The sequence below is a fragment of the Protopterus annectens genome, chromosome 11.part0 (genome assembly GCF_019279795.1).
Source record: "Protopterus annectens isolate FY-2018-M chromosome 11.part0, PAN1.0, whole genome shotgun sequence".
NCBI lineage: Eukaryota > Metazoa > Chordata > Ceratodontiformes > Protopteridae > Protopterus > Protopterus annectens.
Window position 1 is genome coordinate 1,390,103,791 of NC_056745.1, and position 24,732 is coordinate 1,390,128,522.

A 24,732-nucleotide genomic window follows, 5' to 3' on the forward strand; every position below is an offset into this window, starting at 1 on the left:
CTGGGTCTATAGTGTGTGTGGTAACCTTCTCCTCCTGACTGGTCTTGCCAGTCCTATGTTGAGAGAGCTCAGCCTCCAGTTTGGCCGTATAGTTGCATCTCTCACATGTATTTGTGTTTTGTGGGAGGAGGAGAGGGTTGTCTGTGTACATGAGGCAATTGTAACATTGCCTCAAAATTCCCAGGTTCACCAGCTGAGCAGGAGAGGACACTAGCAACTGATCCGTCGACATGCTAGAAGGAATAGACAAAAACTTTGAAAAGATTCCGGGGACGTGGGTGACAGAAATGGGGTTTGCCTTTTGGGGTACTATCTATGACAAGAGTGCCGTATCAAGGTAATAAGTACTGTAGGAGCAAGTGCTAGGTTTAACAGATAGAGAATAGTCTACTTGGAGTCAAGTAGAGATGATCTTTTAGTTATAGGATACGCTGATTAGATCAGTAGTATAGTTCGAGGAAGGTAGTTTTAAGGGAAAATTTGAAGAGTGTAATTTAGGTAGCCCTAATAGTTTAAATCTGCTTAACCGCCGCTGCCCTAGTGTGCAACAGTAGCAGCTCACAAAACTCATCGCTAAATCAAGCAAACGCTTAGCGTTTTTCATATCAGGGGGCTGAAAGAAGCTAGGAACTGGCCCAAAACGACCAATAAACTACAAGTTGCTGGCTGAAACCTCACAAAACTGGACCAACAGGCAGCTCAATGCTTCCCACTCCCACTGGATAGCAAAGGAACTTCCTCCTTTCCAAATTAGGTAAAGAATCAGTAACAGGAACTGCAAACAAAGTCCAGGGATCAGCAAGCTCTGAAACTGGACTAATCTAGCTTAGCAAGGCGGGAAAACAAGAGATATTTTTTGGGGTTTTTTTTTTCAAGAGACAAGCAGAACAGATACAGTAAACACTTATAAATGCTATAAATCGGCTATCACAGCCTACACAAACAATTTGCAACAGTTACAGATATTTAAAGTAACAAACTGAGAAACAAGTGCAATATCAGAATAAATGCAGAATAAAACAGTAGCAATGTATCAGCAAACAGGCGAAAATACAGTAGCAAGATAAATAGAAGTGGAAAGCCACAAAAAAATACTTATATCAGGTAAAGTCGCTTTTCAGCTCTCTGAAGCTTGGATTACTCTGCTGGCCACCACGAGGATCTTGTGCTGAGTAGGTACAAGCCAAAAACGCGCGTTTAGCGTTTTTTATATCAGGGGGCTGAAAGAAGCTAGGAACTGGCCCAAAGCGACCAATAAACTACAAGTTGCTGGCTGAAACCTCACAAAACTGGACCAACAGGCAGCTCAATGCTTCAACTCCCACTGGATAGCAAAGGAACTTCCTCCTTTCCAAATTAGGTAAAGAATCAGTAACAGGAACTGCAAACAAAGTCCAGGGATCAGCAAGCTCTGAAACTGGACTAATCTAGCTTAGCAAGGCGGGAAAACAAGAGATATTTTTTTGGTTTTTTTTTTTTTCTTTCTTTTTTTGGCTAGGCTTGTATAGGCCCTAGGGCTGATAGCCTAGTACCAACCTATGAACAGAAGGAAGTTCCCCTAGCTATCGCAACATGACCGCCTTTTCCCAGGAACCAGGTTAAGTCTAGACTGTAGTTAAACAAACGTTATGAACAAGCAGATAGCTACAAATATACTCTCTTTATTTAGTTTTTTATAGCCTTTTTCAGACAACAAAACATAAATTAAAAAATAGGGTTCGTATTATTTAAGCGAACGCTGTTTCGTCGAGCGTGATTACGTGAAATGGCAAAATGCTGAAAGCACACAGCAGTGATTTTTTTTTTTTTCCTAGGGGAAAAAAATCACTGGGCCATTTTTGGGACTTTGCTATTTCCTCCACTGTGGTGCAATCTCAGAGATGGTATATATAAGTGTGTGTGTGTGGGGGGGGGGGGGTACTGGAAAAATATTGCTGATCCATGTGTTTGACATTTTGGATTTTCGGGTATTGTGGTTCGATTATATAGCATTTGCTAATATAATATAGACCCAACAAATAAATATATAGAAACATTATCTTCCATTTATAATGGGTACTGTCAACTGCAATGAAAGCTGCAAACAGTTGAGGCAGAATACAAACAAATAAAATCAGCTACTGCAGCCATTTTTTTGCAGGAGAAACTAAAAGCATTAGGCAAACCTCTGCAGTCCATTGTCTTATCATCAAAAATTACCAGCTGGATTTGGATTGAATCAGACTTTACTGACAGGAAATAAAGACAGCATAAGAAGTACAAATGCCTGATGCTTTGCTGTGTCCAGAATCCCAGACCAATAGAAAAGCCTATACTTTCTCTGCATTACTATAATGGACAACTTGTCAGTACTACCCTGTTTCATATCAATTTCACAGGTTTATGGTATCCAATAAAGACCTTTCATAATGACATCTTTTGTCCCCTGATATTTTTTTATGCAAGGCATCAGTTTCCACCTTTTTATAGCAGCTGTTTGGCTAATGGACACCTATGCTACCCTACTACAAAAGATCACTCACTGCAGTAAAAACTGTTGTGTTTGCTGTGGACTTTTAGCCATTGGCATAGGCCATCTGCTTTTACATATCTTACTGTGGGTAGCACCATGCATAAAATAATTAGCAAGAATGATGCACATATGTACATTGTCTTGATTCTCGATACATGGTGTCTTACTTGGAAGTGTGGCAGTGCATGCTGGTGTAAAGAATGAAGCTTTATGGGATGGCTATGTTGGCCTTGGTACCAGTACATATTCTAATGGTATGATAGGGACTACATGCTGGCACACTGCTATAATAATTGTTTTCTGTGGTTATTATATGCTGGTCAGTTGACTGAGGGGAGAGCAGAGTGCCATAGCAGTTAGGGCTGCTGCATCTCCCTTCCAAAGTATGAGGTTCAGTCCCACCATCCAGACACTGACACGGTAGAGTTTTGTATGTTCTTCCCAAATCCATGTAAGGATATTCTGATTTTTTCCCATCTTCCAAAGGCATACTGCTTGACTGGGTACACTACATTTTCACTAACATATCCTCTGATGACCACCTTTCTGCCAACCAGCTTCCCTAATGTACTGTCAGCAAATACAGAAAGGATGTTTCATGTTCACATAAGTTCTTTGGTGACAAACATGTAATTATGCTAAAATAAACATCATCACATCTCAGTCTTCCCAGTTCCTCCTATGCTTCTTTTTTCTTCTTTCTGCTATAAATTGTCCCTATTTTCTTTTCCTCTAGAAAAGTCCAAGACAAAAATAGTCTGTTTATAGTTTCTAGATTAACTCTGTCTCCTTCCCATCCTCTACTTTGCTAGTAGTTTCACCTTCATATGTTTATAGATTACTACTAGACTAACTGCCTTTGTGGGCCATTTTAAGCCTAGCTAATTACCCCATGTGAGAATCAAACCCCGTACCTTGTGTCTGTAAGGTAAACACCTTAACCATTAAGCCAGCCTCCCACCCTTCAAGATTATATCACCCAAGATAGGACTCAAACCCACAGTCTCTGGATTTGGAGGACAATGCCTTATCCATTACGCCCACTGGTGCCTGGGTTCTTCTTCTTTGGTATTGTTGGCCAAGCAGAAAACACAAAATATGCTGCTATCACTGCTAATCTTGGTAGATGTAGTGATACTTCACAGCAAACCGCTGAGGCAGAATACAGATAAAATCAGCTGCTGCATCCATTTGTTTGCACTAGCAACTAAATAAAGTATTATGCAGACCACTGTACTCCGTTGCATCGCCTGAGTGTGATTAGCAATGTTATACATGCAAACTTACCTCTTGATATCTGGCAACACCACCATTAACAGCGGCATCAATGACTCCATTCAGGCACATGGTAAAGGGGTTAATATTCTGCATCTGTTGACTTTGACACTGAGTAATCAGAGATCTTAGTTGCTGGTTCTTGTTTTCTAAAACCTCAATTGCATTATCCAGAGGGCTCATCTCCACCTATGGAAAGTACACATATTATAAATAAAAAGGCAGACTATTAAAATAACATTTCATTCTCACCCAGATGTTACCTCAGTAGTACAGCTAAGATAAGTGAGTGTTCAAAATAAACTGAAAGTTTATTGCACAAGCCAGTGGCCTTTAGAAACTACAAAAATCAATATTAAAAATCATTCAAGAGGCAGCCAGAATCAAGCATAAATCTTAAAGCATTCTGTTTCACCTTGATATAAAATTGTGGTTAGTGTTATAAAATGACTAAGGCTTGACATCTCATTGTTAGGTGCCTAATGCTCAGGTCTTCCTCTTCTATCACATTTCAATCCCTCACAGACTGCAAGATCTTAAGGTTCTTCAACTCCTTCTGTGATTCTATACCATATCCTTAAGCTACTGCTCAGGCTTTATTGCTTCTGTTCTTCTTAACTCTCTCTCACTATCTATCTACATCACTAACTTTCTGGTTGCTATTTTTCTAACTGAAACTAACATTCTACTTTGCATGTACTATAACAGTCAATGTCACACATTGCACTACCTACGTACTATTTTTTTGGACACGGTCTACATCATGTATGGTGAGAGTGACTATTATTGTCTGTAATGTTTTAATTGCACAGAACTGTCTAGCTGTGTAGTAATATAGTGCAACATCTTGTAGCAGTTTGTTCTTTCGACTTATTTTTTGTATAGTATTTCTAATGTAATCTTTATTGTATTGGATTACACTGTATTTGTATTGTACTGTATGTGGAGCTTTTCTCCCCGGGCCTCTGCTCAAAACGGGTTGTGTAGATGCAGTCAGACCACCCCGGTAAACAAATGACAAATAAATTAATTAATTCATTAATTAATTAATTATAACTACATATGAAGGCAGAAAGACTTATTCCATTGAGATATACAACTCAAGACAAGAAAGGCAACTGCTTCTAGTTTTAAAGGATGGCTAGTGCAAAAGTAAATATCTTCACAAACTTTCTTATACACATTAGCCACCTATGGTTCAAAAAAGCTGACTTTTTCATTTAAGTCACCTAGTTCTTATCTACAAAAACAACATTCTTTGGTGGATTTTATGTACATTAAGCAAGAAAGGTTAGTGGCTATTATGAGTCACTGTAAAAATGTTTTTTGTTCTCACCGTTTCACGTTTTTCCACCTCAAACCAGCGGCAGATTCCAGGTAGTCTCTGCACTAAGGTCAGAGTAGTGCGCTCCACCCACAAGCTCTGGAAAACATGAGCATAACATGTCATCATAATGCACTTAATTATTTTCATAGTTTACTACATATCAATACACACTTTTCTAAAGACAACCCTCAATGACAGCATTATTGCATCCGGGAATTTATAAATTAGGTTATTACTTCAGCAACTATATGATTATATTTATCAGCACAGTATACATTATGAGTTACACGACATAATCCTTTTAAGACATGAGGTTGGTGGTCCAATCTATTCACACTTCTCAGTCAGTAAACAAGTGACATTGTGCTGCACAACACAGCTGTTGGCAGAAACAGTGTGCATCAAAATCCACAAACCCATATTCAGCATTTGTAATGTGCAATAAATGCAATATAAAAAATGTCCAGTGGGTGGCAGTCATTAAGTAGCAAGCTTAGTCATCCAGTTAGGAACTAAAAGCACTCATCTCTGACTTGTCTGTCAAGCTTTAGTATCCCTGCTTTGTCAAAACCTACTTGGTACATTTCAGGGCTGCAGGGGAACCTATCCAGGTACTCAGTGGGAGCAAGGTGTATATCTTCTTCCTAAATGGGGTGCCAACCCATCAAAGGATAGTTACACACACACACACACACACACACACACACACACACACACACACACACACACAAAACAATGCACAACTATAGACAATTTGTAGGACTGACAGTTCACTTACAGCATCACTTTGTATGAAAGGCAGAGGATTCACCAAAAATCCACATGGATATTATGAAGACATACCTGCACAGAAGGCGTCCTAGCAGGACTGGAGAACCTAATGCTTTAAGGCAGCACCATAAACCTCTGAACCACGGTGGTAACCTGCTGGCAACCAGTGCAAATGCCAGACAGCTCTTGTACAGTTTGGATATAGCCCAAGAACCATCAACTTCTCCCTCTGAATAAAACTGATTTATTGTGATAGTCATAGTTTGGCCTTATATCTGACCCAAATGAGAGAAAAAAATCATGTTCTTTACCTCTCTAAGCAGCTTCTATAAAACAAAAAAAAAATATATATATATATATATATATATATATATATATATATATATATATAATATATATATATATATATATATATATATATATATATATATATATATATATATTTATTTATAAATAAATACATATGTAATGAAGTAAAAAAGTAAAATAGTGAACAATTTTAGTACATAAATCCTACACTTCTGTCTATACTGTTTATTGTAAATTTTGTACTGCTATAAAAACACAGACTGCATTACTTGTCAAACTTTTCTTTCAAGATAGCAAGCTCTCACAATTCACTCATGCAAAGAACACAGATGAAAAGTCATTAACGACATTTGTCTGTGTTGTTTTTTTTTTTTTTTTAATTTCTAAAAGAGACAGAAGTACAAACTTTTCCAAGCATTTTATAATATGATTAATACATGGTTCATTTATATTTCTTTTCTGGAGCAGAGCACTGATTTTCGTGGACCTGTTTCAGACTCAGCCTGGGAAAGGTGTGTGGTTAAGTGACTGCCCAGAGTCACACAGTTAGTTAATGGAGGCTGAGGGAATCAAACCTTGGATCTCTGGACCACAGGAAACAGCTTGTTAACAGCATCTTAATCATGTTAGCCAACCGGCAGACATCATGGCATGAGTTACAAACTCATTTCCACAATATTTACTCACTCAGAATTTGTCCTCATGGTGAAGCAGTTTTGAGTATGTGACAACCCACTCAATGACCATGTATTAATTATATAATTAACCATGCCTGGGGTGCAGGGTGTAACAGGCTCTGCTAGGTAAAAAAAATGTCTTTTCAAACCCATTTAACCCCAAAGACATGAAGAGAGTTACAAACTGCTGTACAGAATCTGACTGATAGTGAGGAATAATGTCTTTAACAGTCATCAACTTCTGATTACTCCTGTAGACAACAGGCACTAGTAGCCAGCAGTGTTCTGTACTGTGACTATTCCTGAAGTCTGTGGTTCAAATACTAGATTGGTCACAATGCTTTCAAGACTAGCTGATAAGACTTATGTAGGAAATATGGAGCCAAACACAAAAAAGGAGATCAGTCAAAATTCACTGGCTGATTTGGGGGGTGGGTCAGGCTCGGGTATTACTGTGCTTATAGTTGACTCATCAAGGAAAGTTTATTGAGTTCTGTGCCTCCCTTAGTATGTCCTTAAACAGGGAAGCCAGAATACATGAGATTACATTCAAATGTTTCACTAAAATTAATGCAGATGTCATTTGAGCTGGGTGTCTTATAAGGTCAGAGTAACCTGATGCCAACATTTACTCCTCCATTACAGGAAGATATAAAACTGAATTTGTTTTCTGTGAGAGTATTGGATCTCTGTTGATACTTTGGATGCTGCTTTGGTAGAAACGTACAGGACTAAGGAGAAGATAATGGAAGCCTCCAACATTTGGGTCTGATAAAAGGGAATTACTTCTTTTTTAATAGTTCTTACCATATGTAAGGTCTGCCAAGCCACAAAGTGGCAATATCAAAGTTTGCTCTGTTTCTTATCATCATACATTTACTGCTCAAAAGCAGACCATGCTAATTATGTGATCATCTCTTGAGTTTTTTTTTCTTTGTCTGTCACTACACATTTTCCAACAATGAAATATTTGCCTTTTTGACAATTGTACCCCCAATTCTATACTTGTACTCAGACTTTGAGGCCTCCAAGAGGTCATAATATAAGCATGGTTCCAAAGAAACTTAAACCCAGTATCTCATTAAAGGTGCACGTGTTCCATCACTACAAATGAGTGTCAAATGATGGAACTTTGGACTTGGAAGTGTACTACCAGCAACCTGCTGTCTGGTCCTGGTTTACCAATGCACATTAACACCCTTACGGCTTTGTTGTATTATTTGTCTTTGAATGTCTCTGAATGGGTGTCTTGGAGTCCAGTGACTTATGAACCTCGTGACGTTTATAGCCATCTACTATTTACCATTTTTGTTGTCCTTTTTGTATAACTTTTGAGGAGTGCGCTTAGGGTTAGCTACCTGCATGCTACCTGCACGCTTGCTACTATAGATTCACGGAGCTACTTTTTTTGCTGCTGCAGTCACTTCATTATTCTGCAGTTCTGAACATCACATTTGTGTCCTTTTACAGGGCCAGTTAAGTACTTATCAAATACTTGTTTTTTACCAGTTTTAGTTACTGCAAGTAAATAAGAATCTGGAATTTCAATCTCTCAAACATCAAGAGACACGCCTGAAAATGGCCTTTAAGCCAGTCCACCTACCCATTGCACAAATAAATGAATACATCTTTTCCAGTGCATTGCCTCTTTAGTTGTACAGCCTAGGAATAGTTAGGTCATATACCATTAAGGAGGAATCATCTCCCTGATACTGCTTCATATTTTCATCTTAACTTGGTAGTGTATTTCATGGCCTTGTTTTCTGAATGTACAGAAATTTTTACATATTATAAGTTCATAGACTGTTACTAGTTTAACAACCACTAGGGCTCTTACAAGCCAAGCAGCACACTCCAAACCACTGGAGTAGGTGGTCTCACCAATTCTGACTTCTTGGGTCTTGTCTGTGAGCCAGCCAGCAATCCAGTGAGTTATATAGGGACTTATGCCTAGCACGGACAGCTTCTCAATAATGCCTGAGTAGAGTATTGTATCAAATCTCTTCACTAGGTCAGGATACACAGAATGCCCTGTTTCACTCTCATCCACTGCCTTGGTGACCAACTGAATGAAGTCTACCAGGTTAAGTAGGCATGGACCTTGCATAACAAATCCCAAATGGGATACGTCCATTGTCTGTAGATTGACAATGTTCTTGTTTATCATTTCCATGATAACTTGTTCCATGGCTTTGCATATTAGGCTTGTTAGACTGATGGGTCTGTGGATTCCCTAGTTTGGATGATGGTCTACCCTTGCAGACAGGAATAACTGCTGTGGTCCTTCATTCACTTGGAGCATATCCTGTTTCAAGGCTGTAGCTGAAAAGTGTCTCAGGTGGTCCTGATAAGTTGTATTTCAGATTGTTCAGGAGATGTTGCTAGGACCTATGGAGGCCGTATTCCTGGCTTTAGAGAGTGCTGCTAGTACCTGGTTCCTACTAATAGTTGGGGATAGTATGTTGGAAGGGATTTCACCGAGTGGAGTTGGGGGGGTGAACCTGGGGCTGAATTTATCAGCCAGTACATTTGCTATGTCCCTCTTATTGGTGAAGGTGGTACCATTCACCACCCATTCAGCACACTGAAGCCATCCCTAGAGAATGAATACGTCATGGAGGAATCGAATCGGAAGAAGATAGCACTCTAGTATACAATTTATCTTCCTGCACTTTAACATCTGCACAAGTAAGTTTTTTAGATAAAGGGCTTAGTTTTATGTCCTCACATTCTGTACAACTAGAAGATGTGGTTTTAGACATTCAGCTCTTCGCAAGAAACATTGCACTGAAATTAGCATTTGGTGGGCAACGTCCAGTTCCAAACAGCATGAGACACTCCAGTCTGTTTGTTCCACAATTACTATCAATGCCTGATACTTTTGTAAAAACTAGAGAAAAGGAATTGTTTGAATTTAATTTTAATAAGAATCATTTTTATAATATAACCAGAGATGAGTTTTTTGCACTGAAACAATTGAGAATGACTGATGCATTCGCCCAGCTGATAGAGGGTGCTCTGTTGTAGTTTTGGATGCTGCTTCTTATGAAGCGAATATGCTAGAGATGCTTAATGATACTTTGACTTACGAATGCATTACACAGGCTGGGTTAAAATCTATTATCAATGGTATACACGGTCATCTATATGAAATGTTATTAGACGGAGTATTAGATCATCATTTATATAACTTTATGCTTGTGCTAGAACCACTAGTACCAACTATTCATGGTTTGCCGAAAGTGCATAAGTCACTTCTAAACCCGCACCTTTGCCCTAGAGTATTGGTTATCGGGGATGGGCAACTGATTTTATATCCATTTATATTGAAAACCAACTTAAAGAACCATTGAAAGAGGAAACCGCAGTCTTAAAAGACACGGAGCACTTTTTAAGCACCCTAGGTGATTTTGTAAGAATACATGGTAAATTCTCTGATGAGATTATCCTGGTGACTATGGACACACAAATGCTTTTCACTATTATACCCCACGACCTGGGAATTACATCTCTTAAGAGTTTTTTTACAGGCTAATACTAGCTATTCTTTTGAACATATTGAATGTATAGGTGCATTAATGGAAATTGTTTTATGTAACAATGTTTTTATGTTTAATGACTATTTAAGTAAAACATAGGTGTAGCGATGGGGACACTGTGTGCTAACAGTTATGCCATGCTTGCCTTGGCTGACTGGGCGTGCATGGTAGTCCTATCCCAACATGAATATTCAACACAGCTTATTTACTATAAAAGATTTGTGGACGATATTTTTATGTTGTGGCAGGGTCCAGTATGTGACTTATTGAATTTTATGAAATATCCTGAATCCAGTAGTCAATGTTTCAGGTTTGTTTTGAACTATTCATTGACATCCATAGAATTTTTGGATACCAAGATAACATTAGCCAATGGTACTATTTCTAGTTCTTTGTTTAGGAAACTATGCAGGAAAAATGCATTGCTGCATTATAGAAGCATGCATCCGAAGCATGTCTTCAATAATATAACTAAGGGCCAATATTTAAGAATGTCGCAATTACACACAGATGACAATGAATATCACGAGGCCACGTGTAAACTAGAGTTATTGAAAAGGGGGTCCAGGAAAGATGCTCTTGATAACACTTTGAAGGAAGTTAATGCAATGCATAATGATAAGGGTAAACCTTTCTTTAATCGATCTAGCACTAGCATTTCTCCTAACAGACCTGATGGTGGCAACAATATCCTTAGATTACCATTGACATATGGGAATAACATTCATCAGGTATGTGATATAGTTAGCAAATACTGGCCAGCTTTACTTACTGATGACAGGATTAAAAATATTGTAGGTGATAGACCCAGGTTCACATTTAAAAATAATTTGTTATTGGAAAGACAACTGTGTTATAAGTTTACACAGATGTCTACTGTAAGCTCTATTCGTGTGGGGATTTATCCATGCAGATTATGTAAATCCTGCAGCTTTATTTCCAATGAGGCTAGATTTAAGCACCCCACTCTGGAGCATGTTTTTTTTACTGAGATTTTATGCTAACTTTAAGTATAAAGGTTTAATATACTTAGCTAAGTGCAGAAATTGCACTTTATTTTATGTAGGGAAGACTGTGCGGATGCTGAAGGAATGTATATTACAGCATCAAGGTGACATTAAACGCAAGAATATGCGTAATGCATTAGCAAAGTATATTTCTATGCAACCTGGACACAGTTTTGAGTTTTTAGTACTACGGATAGTATGTATGGATAAGAGAGGTGGGGACTTTAATAATAGGCTTGAGATAGCTGAGACTAAATGGATTGTTAGACTGCAGGCAGACAAGCTGCCTGTTATTAATGCTGCTGTACCTTTAAAGCCGATTATAAAGAAACGTAGTTTGCACCAGTAATTGTTTTAATGGTTTTATTGGTTGTTGCTAATTGCTTTCAATATATAAAGTGCTTTAGTTTTCTTGTATTGATGCATCTGATGAAGCACAGTTTGTGTGAAAGCGCTTATCCTATATGTTCTGAATAAAAGTTTTTTAAATGCTGACAGTCCTGGTGGTTACCTGGCTTGTATTTTCTACTGCAATATTTTTTTTCCTACTGGGTAACCTTTGGCTGGTTTGGGTATTTTTTATCTGGACCAAATCCAATATGTTTGATCCTCTGTTTTATGCACTATCTTGTTCCAGGGTGTTTGTGTTAGTAAAGTCCAGGAAGAGTTGTGCCTATGAGTTTGAGGAAGTGTAAGTTTCCCAGGCTAAACCGGGATAGTTAAAGTCACCCATAAATAAGATGTTTAGTTGGATGGTGGATATCTCTAGTAGGTTTAGGTAAGAGTTTATAAGACTCTAGGAGCATAGATGGTGACCTGTAGCTAGCCATGGCATGGTGAGGGACCTTATTTATGGTGACTTTGCACATGGTTGAGCTCTATGAAATTATCCTGTTTAGCCAGCCTGGAGGTATGCTGCTAATGTAGATCAGCCCCACTCTGTGCTGCTGTTGGCCTAAATGTATGGAAAGCTTTGTAGCCTTGTACTGCTGGAGTACGTTCTATGGCTTTAAACCAAGTCTCAGTTATGGCACAGATGTCTACATTCTCCAGAGTGAGGAGGGCTTGAAGAGTGTGGAATTTTTTGTTTAGGCTCCTAGCACTGAGCAGTAACAGCTTAAGGTTGCTTGGAGCCTTTTTCTCTACATTGGTAGTTTTGTCTTTTTGGCAACGCCTAAAAAAACCTCTTAGGGGGTGGACAAAGTTTTAGGCAATATTGAAAAGCCTAGGGGAGACAGATGCAGCCGATCATTGGCAAAGTAATGTGGTCCATTGACCATGTTCTCCCATGTTGACAAATATTGGATCTCACAGAAGTGACATCAGAAAGTAAGCCACTTATTCAAAATCAGTCATTTTATGTTCACTCTATGGCATCATCCTTGGTGATGGTAGATTGCTGCTCAATGCAAGGCTCATACCCTACATGTGGCACATATTCTGAAAGATTCATTATTATTATTCGCGCACACACACACCCACACACACACACACACACACACACCTGGGGTGTAGTGATTTGACTGAATACATGATATTGTGGATCCTGGCTCAAGATGGGCAATTAACCATTATCTTCTCCACATAACTGACTCCACAATGACAAGAGTATTAGGTAAAGTGTATGCCTGCCTTATCAGCTTTGTACTTGGGAAACCACTAGGTGGAGGCTAATGTGAGATGTTTGGTGCTGCCTTTGGTGTGTGTTTTAGTGACTACTGAGGAGCTGTGTTGCTGTTAGGTGGCTTTGGAGGTCTTTGAGATTTGGGAAGGTTTCTTTTAAGCTCTTTAGTATAAGACAGTGTGTGTGTGTGGTGAGCGGTGTGTGGAAGGGATGTATTGTGGGTATTCCTGACAACCTTGTTTGTGTGTGAGATTTTTGGCTCCAAGGAATTTGTGTATTTACATCTCTCACATACCATGTTATTTTCCTCAATGATTAACTGGTTGTCTAAAAGCATGATACAATTGTTACATTGCCTAAGGATGCCCAAATCAACCAAGCTGGCCACAGAGACAAAAACCGCATATCCATGTTGTCCGGTCCTGTAAAAGTATGGACTGTTAAGGATTGGGTTTTAACAGGGGTATCCCTATGCTAGATTCTGGGAATAAGGGAATTTAATTAATTTTGTGCTTATTTATATTACAATTTTATTTGGATAATGTTACTTATTACTGTGTTACTTCTTTTATTTAATTTATTTGTTACCACTGAAACATTTACACTTCAGCTCAATACTTCCGGGGTATACAGTTAAGTTTTCTGTGCACATCATTTTCATCTACTCTAAATATGACATATTATTGTTTATGAAATGGCTCAGTCTTTTAGCTGTTCATCCCTAGTTTTGCAAACCAATTATTCATAAATGTAAGAAGTTAGATATTAAAAAAAAAAGATAGGACTTCATGTATCATCAACCTAGCTGGGGGCTCATGGATGCAGAGATTCTGCCCATTGCACTACTGAATGATTTCTGATGTGAGGTAAAATGTTACACTAGTAGCCATACCCTTTGTCTTGAGTGAAGTACCTGAAGTTCCTTCTTATAATCACAGACTGATAGGCAGGGCCTGCTTTTCTGTGGCACCTTTGTGGATGATGTACTGCAATGTCAGATCTTTGTATGATAAGATAAGCTTATAGGTGTTTACTAGGCTAATGAACACAAGGGCCTTTTTAAACCTAGCCATGCATGCCAAATCTCTGAGAAGTTCTGGTACCCTTGATAAGTGTAATCAGGTGCCTGAGAGGTGAAACATTTACAAGCTAAGGCCTGGGAGATGAATCATTTACAGGCTGTGTCCATTAGAAACATAGGTGCCAAACTAGGGAGAAATTTCCTGTTCCCCATCCAATTGTCCAAGTTACACTTTAATTGGGTTAGGGAGAAACTCTGTTTCACATGGATGGGGAGCCTGTTCCAGAGAATGAGTAGTCTCTGGGACACATACTTGCCTCTCCAGCAGGTCCTATTTATATCACAGGGAAGGATTAAATCCTTAGAACAGGTAATTCTGGTGCTGATTTTTTTTAGGCTATGCAGGAAGTCCTTTAGAGTGGGGTCTGACAATGCCTTGTATGTCAGGCACAGATCTCTGCTCAACAGCTTGTAGGAGACAGAACACAGGGATAGGGCCTTGGGACAGTCTGCATAGGACATGTTACTTGTGCCCTGTATTCATTTAATGAGGAACCAATGTGGATGTTCCAGTTGTTGGATATGCCTGGTTAGGTATATACCACAGGGGACATTGTACTCTAGTGATAGGTCTGATGAATGCCAAATACACTGAAACAAACACTTCCTTGTAGATGCTATATCTTTTATTATAAGTTACATAACACAGAAAGACTTCCTCACCACTATAGATATGTGATGTTCAAAGGCTAGATTACTATTTATGTGTGTCCCCAAGTCCCTGACTACTGGGTCAACTCTTAGGGGTGTGTTGTCAATATGACAGTTACCGGGGTGGATGGCTTCCTGAAAGATAGTATTATGCATTTCTTGACATTTAGTTTTAGTCCATAGCTCTGGCACCAGTTTTCTGTCTGTGTCAGCCCTTCCTGGAAAACATTTGTGTTGGTAATTTGCAATCATCTGAAAATTTAGTCAGCCAGAGGCCACTGACATTGGCCTTGACTTCTTGGAAGTAAATGCCAAAAAGGAGCAGTCCCAGGACTGATCCCTGAGTGACTCTGCTTGTGACTGGCCTCTTTGCAGAGGTGAACTCCCCAGTTCAGACGTCTTGGGTCATGTGTGTGAGCCAGCTGGTTATCTAACCTCTTAAGTTTGTTTACAATGCCCCAGTGGGGGATGGCTACTTTATTGTACTTTTAACTTAGCATCAGTCATGAAGACCTGTATGAACAATAATTTTGGTGCTACACTCACAGCCTTCACGTTCCCAAGAACTCTATGTACCATCAAATACAATGGGTTCAGGTACAAAGTGGGGCTGAAATTTTCTTTCATTTAACCACTAAAATGAAGAAGGTCGTAGTACAAAAAACTAACCACAATGAGTATACAATGGGTACAGGGGTAAACTGTTGGTATTTCCTCATATACTGTGAACTCACTAGTATAAGGATACTTCATGAGCAGTTCACCAATTTCCTTGTCTTTCTTCAGTGCTGTTGTCTCTCAGGTGACTTATTTTTTGAGATTTCATCACTACTGATAAGGAATCAGTTTTACTTGTAAAATAATTCCAATGAATTATGAAGGGATTTGGGTTTGCTAAGGTAGTTACCTTTGCTTCCCATGTGTTTGAGAATATCTCAGACCTAATCTTCCAGCTTGGTGCTATAACCAGCAATCTGGTAGTGGAAGCAGTGACTTTGTAGGACCACTGACGTATTGAATTCATGGCTGATCAGGCCAAGGATCTGACTTGAATCTTATGAAATGCAGCAGATTTGTCCCAGTCGCCCAGGATCTTTTGAGTTCCATCGAGCTTGAACAGCTATAGGAATGCAATGCCACAAACTCCGCATTGCTGGCTGAAGTCTACAGTCAGGTACTCCTCATTTTTCTGGTTAATTTGGCTCTTTTGTGTGTATGATTGTTACAAGCTGCTGCAACTATTTCCTCATGAAACATGTACTTTTTTAGCTCCAAAGGCTTACGAGGACTGGCCAAAGGCTGTAACACAAGTGGCAGTTCATTAGACTGGCTGAAGACAAGCATGATTTGATAACCATTTTTTTATATTCCAGGCACAGATCTCAAGGTAGTCATTTATGTACTTGTCCAAGGAGATCTTTTCTGTGAAAAACTGATCATTAGAACTCTTCTGGTCAATGGTAGGCTGTGCAGTCTGGTTTGGCTCACCACCAAGATTTTATCTAAAAAGAATGTGATATATAGCTGCTTTGATATTTTGACACTAAGTTTTCCTGATCAGGTCAGTTGTGTGGCAGGCTGTACATCCTGACCACACCAGTGGTCCCTGAATAGTGGAACTGCTTTGGAATTTGTTTGTTTTCTTTAACAAATTATGAAGATTTTTACCTCTTTCATGTCCAGTTTGAATCCTACTACTGCTGGAATAGATCCCTGTCTCACCTGGCTGGTTCTTGCCTGTCTGGAAGTAATAGGTCCAGCCTTACACCAGATCATATTTACCTCACTTATGGAGGGAGTGTTTACATGTTAACTGAAGGAGATATTTATTACTCCTGTTCTGAAAAGGCTGCCCCAGGCTCTGGTGACCTAGGCAATTATCAACTGATCCATCTGTATGCAAGGATCTCAAGAAGGTGATTTATGCTCTAGTGAATACTTATCTGAGCAATAATACGATCACTTACACACTATGTAATCTCTCTTTCGAGATTCGGCACAGTGGCACATGTCATCTTTTTGAATACATTTATGGTATCATATGTACAGTCTTGGATTGGACTGCCTCATACAGTCTCAGAGGTGCGTTCCTCAGAACCCTATGCATTTGACTGTGGTACCCCATAGAGTTCCATATTTTTTTCCACTGTTGTGCTTCTTTGGGAGGCATTATTCCAGGAGAGAACTACATTACCATTGTTGCTCTGATGACATGCAAATGTACCTTTCCTACCATGGGGAATCTGTGTCAGCTGCTGACAGTTTAGCAAGAGGCTTGAAATGCATCCTTAACTGGAGTAGCAGTAACTACTTGAAAAAGATCAGAAAAAAAGTTACTGTGGTCTTCCACACCACTTTTACTGAGTTCCTGTTATTAGTTTTGTCCTCATATATTTTATTATGGTTTGTGGCAAATGTGCATAATTTGGGGGCAGTTATTGCCGCCAAATTTACATTAAAGGACTAGACTGCAGTAATAATCAGATCTTCCTTTTGCCATCTTAGGAATGTGTCACTCCTTAAGTACCTTACTGCTCCTGCAGATCTCCCCGTCATGGTACATATCATGTTATTCCTCTTGTACTGCTGTAACTTGTGTGTACCCGAGGCTTTCTACAAGCACAATTCGATCTGTACTACTTTCTACAGAACTCCACAGCCCAACTATTTACAGGGAAGTCCAGATGTCAGTATATTAATCTGGTTCTATGTGGGTTGCGTGTGCTACCTCAACATATCCTCTCTCAGACACTGAGCCTTGTGTATCTAATGCTACATGATGCTTTGCCAACATCAATGAAAACTTTTGCTACAGTCATGTATGTTTGAATGGACAACAGTGCAAGTACTTTAGTTGCTTTTAAGAAAGATGTACTTTTACAGAGAAATCATACAACAGTAGCTAAACAGATTTCCTTTTATATATCAAATGCTTGCAACAGAGATATAATGGCGTGTAGTTAAGGTGTATACTATTCACTGCATGGTTACTGGTGTCTTGACATCTTAATTTTCTTTTTCAAAATGCATACTTTTAAACATTTCTCTGTATATTAAAGTTTATAGTGAACATGTTTAACAAAGCCTTTATTAAAACACTACAAAAGTATATTCTGTTCTGATATAAAACTCATTTTAAATTTTTATCAGGAGAATGCCACTTTCTACTAAAGTTGGCATAAATAGTGTCATTTGTGTTGTATTCTGTATGTTGTCGTGGCTTAGGATTAATAAAAGCTTCAAAACAAACAAAGTCATTTACTCAAAGCAGACTCACTTTTCTCTTTTCCTTCAAGAATGCAATGGTTTTGAGGATCTCGGGCACAGGTAAGAAAATGCTGCCTGACACTTCACATGACAAATCTATTCTCTGTATTCTAAGACTTAATGAAGGGGGGGGTCATAACTCTATCTTGAGAGGCAGCTGTACCAAGCAAGGACAGAAACTGAGGTATAATCCATCATTTATGAACCGTTTGAACAATTTAGACAATTCAAGTAATGCAGAATAACAAAAAAGAAACAATCAATTTAGTCAGCAGAACTTCATCAAAAGTACAAGACAACCAGGAACAACAGACTCATAAATAATGAATTTTTATAGTATAGAGGTATTATTATTCAAACTAAACAAGCAGAGGTTTATTTTAAGGAAAAATAAGTGTGTGGGGGATAGGGATGATTGAGTTGGTTGTGCTTTTAGACAAGCTACACTGTATTTTTTTCAGCTTTTTGAGTAAAGGCCAAATATCTTTAATTGACTATATTTCATGGGAGAAATACAGCCCAGAATAATAAATGAGAATGAAATAATCAAATATATGGGGGCTTGGAAAACGCAATGAAGTCAAAACCATGGAAGACTATCATAGTAGAATTAAACAACTTCTAATGTTTCTATCTCATTTAGTTGGTACCGCTGACTAACTGAGATTCCCAATGGATTATATGCATTCTTTAAAAAATATAGTATAAATGAAAAGGTTGGCTCATGTTGAGTTTTATTACTGATACCTGCTAAAATAATTTGTTTACTATTATCGCTTACTACTACATAATATAGCTCAAAAGGAGTCTAAAAATGCTATTGGTGTTAACTGCATCTATACAAGCAGAAGCTGAATTACTGGACTTCTAAATCAGAATTGTTTAAAGTAGTACAAACAGAAGAAATAGTTCTACTAGAATTTCTAAAGAGCATAGACTTTTATATACTCGGTACTAATAATGCAGACCTAAAGTACCATTAACAGATAGCTCTTAAAACTGAAAACATTTGTAGATTCCACCAATAAAGCACATAGATTCAGTACGTATGTGAAAATTGTACTAATATTGCTTGTATATCTGTGTGTAACTGTTAGCACTTTTAGAATAATGGAGATATGGCTGACATTTATAAACAAGTGTCAGTAAAGGTAAATAAAGAAAAGGTTGTATAACTCAGGCCATAAAGTCTGACAGTAAGAAAGCTTGACAGAGTTAAGAAACATATATCAGTCTTGGGAGAATGGAAACTGGTGGTCCACAGCAACAGCTCTACAGAAGATATGTTTATCCAAAAATATCTGCCAGAAGAAGAGGCCTGGAAACTGTTTGCCAGGAGAAGACCAGAACCAGGGAATTGGTATTTTAAGGTGTATTCAGCACCGAACTTTCAAAAGGTACTGTGATTTGTCTTATTTTAAAGACCACATATGTTGATTTTATTTTGGCAAACCTCCAGCCTTTAAGTTCTGTTGTGTTAAGACACTTGTCATCTGCATTACTTTACACACACACACACACACACACACACACACACACACACACACACACACACACACACACACACACACACACACACTCACAGGGACAGACAGGGAGATTTATATGTCTGGATATATCTGTCTCTCTCTACATACATACACAAACACACACACAAATATATATATATATATATATATATATATATATATATATATATATATATGTAGAAATGCACAAATGTATACACACACACACACACACACACATATACTGTTTTGTGTGAATCACTTTTTGAATAATTTAATGAATATAATTATCTTGTAGAAGGCAGTATCACAAGGCCCATTCTTCTAAACCCACAGCACAATCTAAAAAAAAACCTGTGAAAATGAACATAAGCATGCAGTTACTGATACCTTAAACTCATTTTCTTTGTCCTTGGTTCCTTTGTGGAATGGTCTATCATAACGGAACTTCAGAATGTCATTCACTTTATAGAAGCTTTTGATGTTGTCTGGGATATCTTCTCTCTGCAGGACCGGGCTGTCAGAAATGGGAGTTAAAGCATAGATCTGCAGATCTGAAGGCATACACAGTTAAGGAATGAAGTACATCTATAAAGAGCAGACAAGCCATTAAGAGCATTTAGCTTATTGCAATCCAGTATCCAGAGATATTATTGTATTCATCTTGATGTCGATAACATCTCTAATCATTTTTGGAGAGAATTCTAGCAAACTTTTAAGACATTGGATGCAATGTCTAAAAAATCTGAAATACAAATGTATAAAACTAAACAACACAGCAAAGTACTTAAGATGATCAGTCGAGAACAAATGCCATTCTATTAGTGTGACTTTCATTTCAACGACTTCTATTTACATATGTTATATAACCTTATATGCTATATGACTTCCGCAAAGAGAAAAAGCTGCAGCGTCAGTTTTTAAACTACAAATCATAAAGATACTCATTACTTAAAAAAAAAAAAAAAAAAATTCCAAAGCTGCCAACAACTTAGTCAGTGGTGTGCAGTTTTTGAAATATAAAGCAATCACACTGCATAATTACTGCAATGGTAAATCACATAGGTTGCTCCACTTACAATGCATATACATGCATACGTACATGTGTGTGTGTATGTATGTATGTGTGTATATATATGTATGTATACACACACATACATATACTCACACACACACACACACACACACACGTGCGCGCATACATTTTTCAGGAGAGGCCCAAGGAGAAAAGCTCCAAGACAAAAAGAAAACATAAAACCAAGAAATACAAAGAAAAATACATAACCATGACAACTTCTACTATTGGTTACAATAAAGAACTTCTACAGTAAAACAATCCATAATCTCATTTGGTTCCATATGTACAGAAGGTACAGATGCAATTTACAGGTAGTGAATCAATCATTTACAATTACATTGGCATGTAAGCAAAATTAAAGTGATAAAAGTGACAGTACTTGTTTGATATTTAGGTAGAATCTGTCTGCAGGAAGATAGATTTATGATATAGGGGGTAGGATTTAGGATATAGGAGTAGAGGAGTTCACCAATATAGTACTAGCAGGGATGGAGGAGGAGGCAAAGAATGGGGAGAGGCAGGTCAGGTTGGAGTAAGACAAGGACAAGACCATGTTCTGATTGTGTAATCTTTGAACATTGTTTAAAACAGGAGGTACTAGTGTTTGCTTATAAATCTAGGGGAAGTTTATCCCAGATATTAGCAACAGCATGTCTATAAAGAAGTTTCCCAGTTTGTTTATTGGGCTTATAGCCTTCCAGAAGATGTAGGCCTGCACTGCGGAGACAACGTTTGGGATAGTAGGGAGAGATTAGAGTAGAGAGAGCAGGGCAATGAGGGGGATTTATAAGAAGAGTGAGTGAGCTAGAGTTGTGGGAGTGGGAGCTGGTTATGTGCTTCTGGCCAATGAAGATGTTGTATGGCATTTCAGTGGTGGGAGCAGTAGGGGAGATTTGCAGCAAACTTAGCTATTTAATTGTAGGTAGGTTCAAGTTTAATCATGAGGTTAGTTTGTAAGCTGGTAAGAATAGGTGCGGTGTACAAGAGAGTTGGTAGTAGAAAAGTTTGTGCCAGAGTTGTTTTGAGTTACTTGTGAGGTTTTTTTTTTTATTCCTATATAGTAAGCCTAGTTTTTTGCTGTGTTTTTTTGATGGATTGCAGGATGTGGATGTCAAACTTAAGTTAATCATCAATAACCACACCCAGGAGTTTGGTATAAGTTTCTGCTGAGATGGTAGTGTTGTTGAACGAAGAGACTGAGAAGGAGGATCTATAATGTTGTAGGTTCTTTGGGAGAAACAGTAGTAGTTTTGTTTTCTTTGAATTAAGTAGGAGTTTATTGCAAGTTAGCCATTTTTCAACAAATAGAAGTGAGTCTTGGGTAATGGATAATAGGTGGAAAAGATTATCAGAACTGGATATTACAGCAGAATCATCAGCATACTGGATAAGAGAGGAGTGGGGGCAAGCAGAGTGAAGATTATTTTTAAAAATGTTAAGGAGAAAGGGCCCTTGTATTTACCCCTGTGGTACCCCAGTATGGACAAGAAGGAAGGGAGAGGAGGCTGATAGATAGCCACTTGACAGATTGGAGTCTATAAGAGAGGTAGCTAGTGAAGCAAAATACAGTGGATTGGGAGAGGTTAAGTTCTTTAAGTTTAGCTATAAGCAGATTGTGGCATACTATGTCAAAAGCTTTGGGAGTGGGAGAGGTTAAGTTCTTTAAGTTTAGGTATAAGCATATTGTGGCATACTATGTCAAAAGCTTTGGGACTGGGAGAGGTTAAGTTCTTTAAGTTTAGCTATAAGCAGATTGTGGCATACTATGTCAAAAGCTTTGGATAAATCTAGAAAGAGACTGGATACTAGTTTGTCATCATCACGAGCTTTGGCAATAGTCTGAGGGAAAGTTATGGGAGCGATGGCTGTGCTATGATGGGGACTAAAACCATGTTGTGTTGGGGTTAGGAGATTATTCTGCATGAGGTGTTCCAAGGATTTGTTTGTGAACACATTTTTCCATAATCTTGGAGAGGGGAGCTAGGTTAGCGATGGGACAGTAGTTGGAGCGGTCTGTAGAGTTTCCTCCTTTGTGGAGAGGAATGACATAGAATTTTTTTCCTTAGCTTGGGCACAGTGTTTTCAAGGATAGAGTGATTGATGAGTATTGAAATGGGGTAGGTGATGGAAATGGAGGAAATTTTGAGAAATTATGGGGGTAAGTTGTCTGCAGAAGGAGAGCATAGTTTGAATTTAGAGAGGAGAGATCTGAGATATGCAGTGGATGTGGGTTTTAGCGAGAAGGTGGAGTTAGGTGAGGTTAAGTGGGTGTCATGAGATGGTGGATTTGTAGACATATTTGTAGTAAGACTTTTAACAGAGTCAATGAAGAATGAGTTTAGAACAGTAGCTGTATCGAGGTCAGAGCTATTTGGACAGGGACTAGGTGTGGAGGGCTTGCCAGGATAAATATTATTGTTAATGTTGTTCCAAATAGTCCAGGATGAATTATTGGCTTCTGATAGTATTGTTTTTTTTGTCATAGTCAATGTGCTTTTTGGTATGGTTCCTGAGTTCCCTATAATTTTGTAGATGGGTTGGGAGATTAGTTCTTTTCCATAGGCTCCAGGTTCTGTCTCTTTGTAGCATAAGTTGATGGGTGGATCATGTTAGCCATGGTGAAAAGTTTGATTTTAGTGAATTTTTTCTGATGGGGCCATTGAGTTTAAGGTACTGATGAAGATTTTGTTAGATTTGGAGACGGCCTTATCTAAAGGTAGGTTAATCAAGAAGGACCAGTTAAAGGAGGAAAGTATATTATTGAAGGTAGTAGGGTTGAAATTAGATAGTTTGCAGCAGTATTTATATTGATGGAGTCTTTGAAGCTGAGGTGAATGTCTATGTACAAGGGTGGATAGATGGTCAGTGAGAGAATCAGGAAGAGTACATGGATTGTGATACAGGTTAGGGTTGGAAGTTAGCACCCAATCAATAATTGTGCCATTGTTGGTTTGTTTATACACACACACACACACACACACACACACACACACACACACACACACACACACACACACGTAGATAACATTGTATTTGTTTACTTCTTATGACCTGGCAAGTTCTATCTGTAGTTTCAGGGAAGACTTGGGGTGATATTTTATCACCTAGGAAAAATTTGGCCAGAATACTTGCGGTGTTCTTTGTCAGTTGTTAATATTTGTGTGAACTGTTTTTCTCATTATAAATGGTTTGAATTGTTTATTTAAGTGTTTATTTTCCTTCCATTTTACATTAGAAAATACCACATAAAAAGGATATAAGTGAATCTTTACTGATGATTTGGTGTGGAGTAAGTACATTCAGTTTAAAAAAAATGTGACAGTGTGATTAGATAGTATCACAGATCATAAAGTTGTCCAGAAGAGAGGAAGGATGTGTTAACAAGTAAAGTAATTTGTAAATGAAAGAAAATGTTTAAAAAAAATCTGGCTACTCAACCTCTGTATTCAACTTGCATTGTGATGTCCCTTTTGTTGCAAACAACACATCACTTTGAAGGAAAATATATAAGAAAGTATGCAAAATTATTTCTAAGGTGCTAGGCACACAGATGTATGTGATTTTTCAGTTTTTTTAGGAGTTGTCATCAAAAATTAGAAAACAATGCCAAAGGACAGAGGTCTGTATAGAAGTGGTTGTTTCTGGAAACCATTAAACTCAGTGTTTTTATGAGTTCGAGTATCAGGCTAGGTGGAGACACTAAAGAAGTGGTCACACTTTCCCAGCAGAAGGCAGTCAAGGTTACAGGGAATTACTTGGATGATGTGAAGAATGAAAAATGAAGTATGATGCAAACAGAAAAAAAAAAACAGAAGAAAAAGTGTTGGATATAGTGAGAATGATGAAAAGGCATTGCAGTTTACTTGATGATTGGCACAGAAGGAAAATGGCACACTTGGAAACCTGAGTTAGGATAAACGTTTTACAGCAGTATGAATGACTGACAAAGACTGCTTCTTCAGTTATGAATGACTAGGAGGAGGATGTAGCAAAAGGGCTGAAGCAGTGATACATATCCTAACATTTGTTAGGAAGAGTGCAGAAAAATGGGATATTTGCAACAGAAAAACTATTGCTTTGCTGAATAATGACTAAAAGGTTATCTA

The 24,732-nt window shown here is 38.2% G+C and overlaps 1 protein-coding gene across 2 annotated transcripts in view; it reads right to left on the reverse strand.

Moving 5' to 3' along the window:
* Positions 1 to 24,732, reverse strand: part of DOCK4 (dedicator of cytokinesis 4) — a 3,006,016-nt gene that overhangs the window by 307,350 nt on the left and 2,673,934 nt on the right. For both annotated transcript variants that reach the window (XM_044088673.1, XM_044088674.1), the window contains 3 exons: positions 19,939 to 20,102; positions 5,124 to 5,210; positions 3,800 to 3,976 (listed from right to left, as the gene is read on the reverse strand). In XM_044088673.1, coding sequence (XP_043944608.1) covers positions 3,800 to 3,976; positions 5,124 to 5,210; positions 19,939 to 20,102 — 428 coding nt within the window. The remainder of the gene's footprint in view (positions 1 to 3,799; positions 3,977 to 5,123; positions 5,211 to 19,938; positions 20,103 to 24,732) is intronic.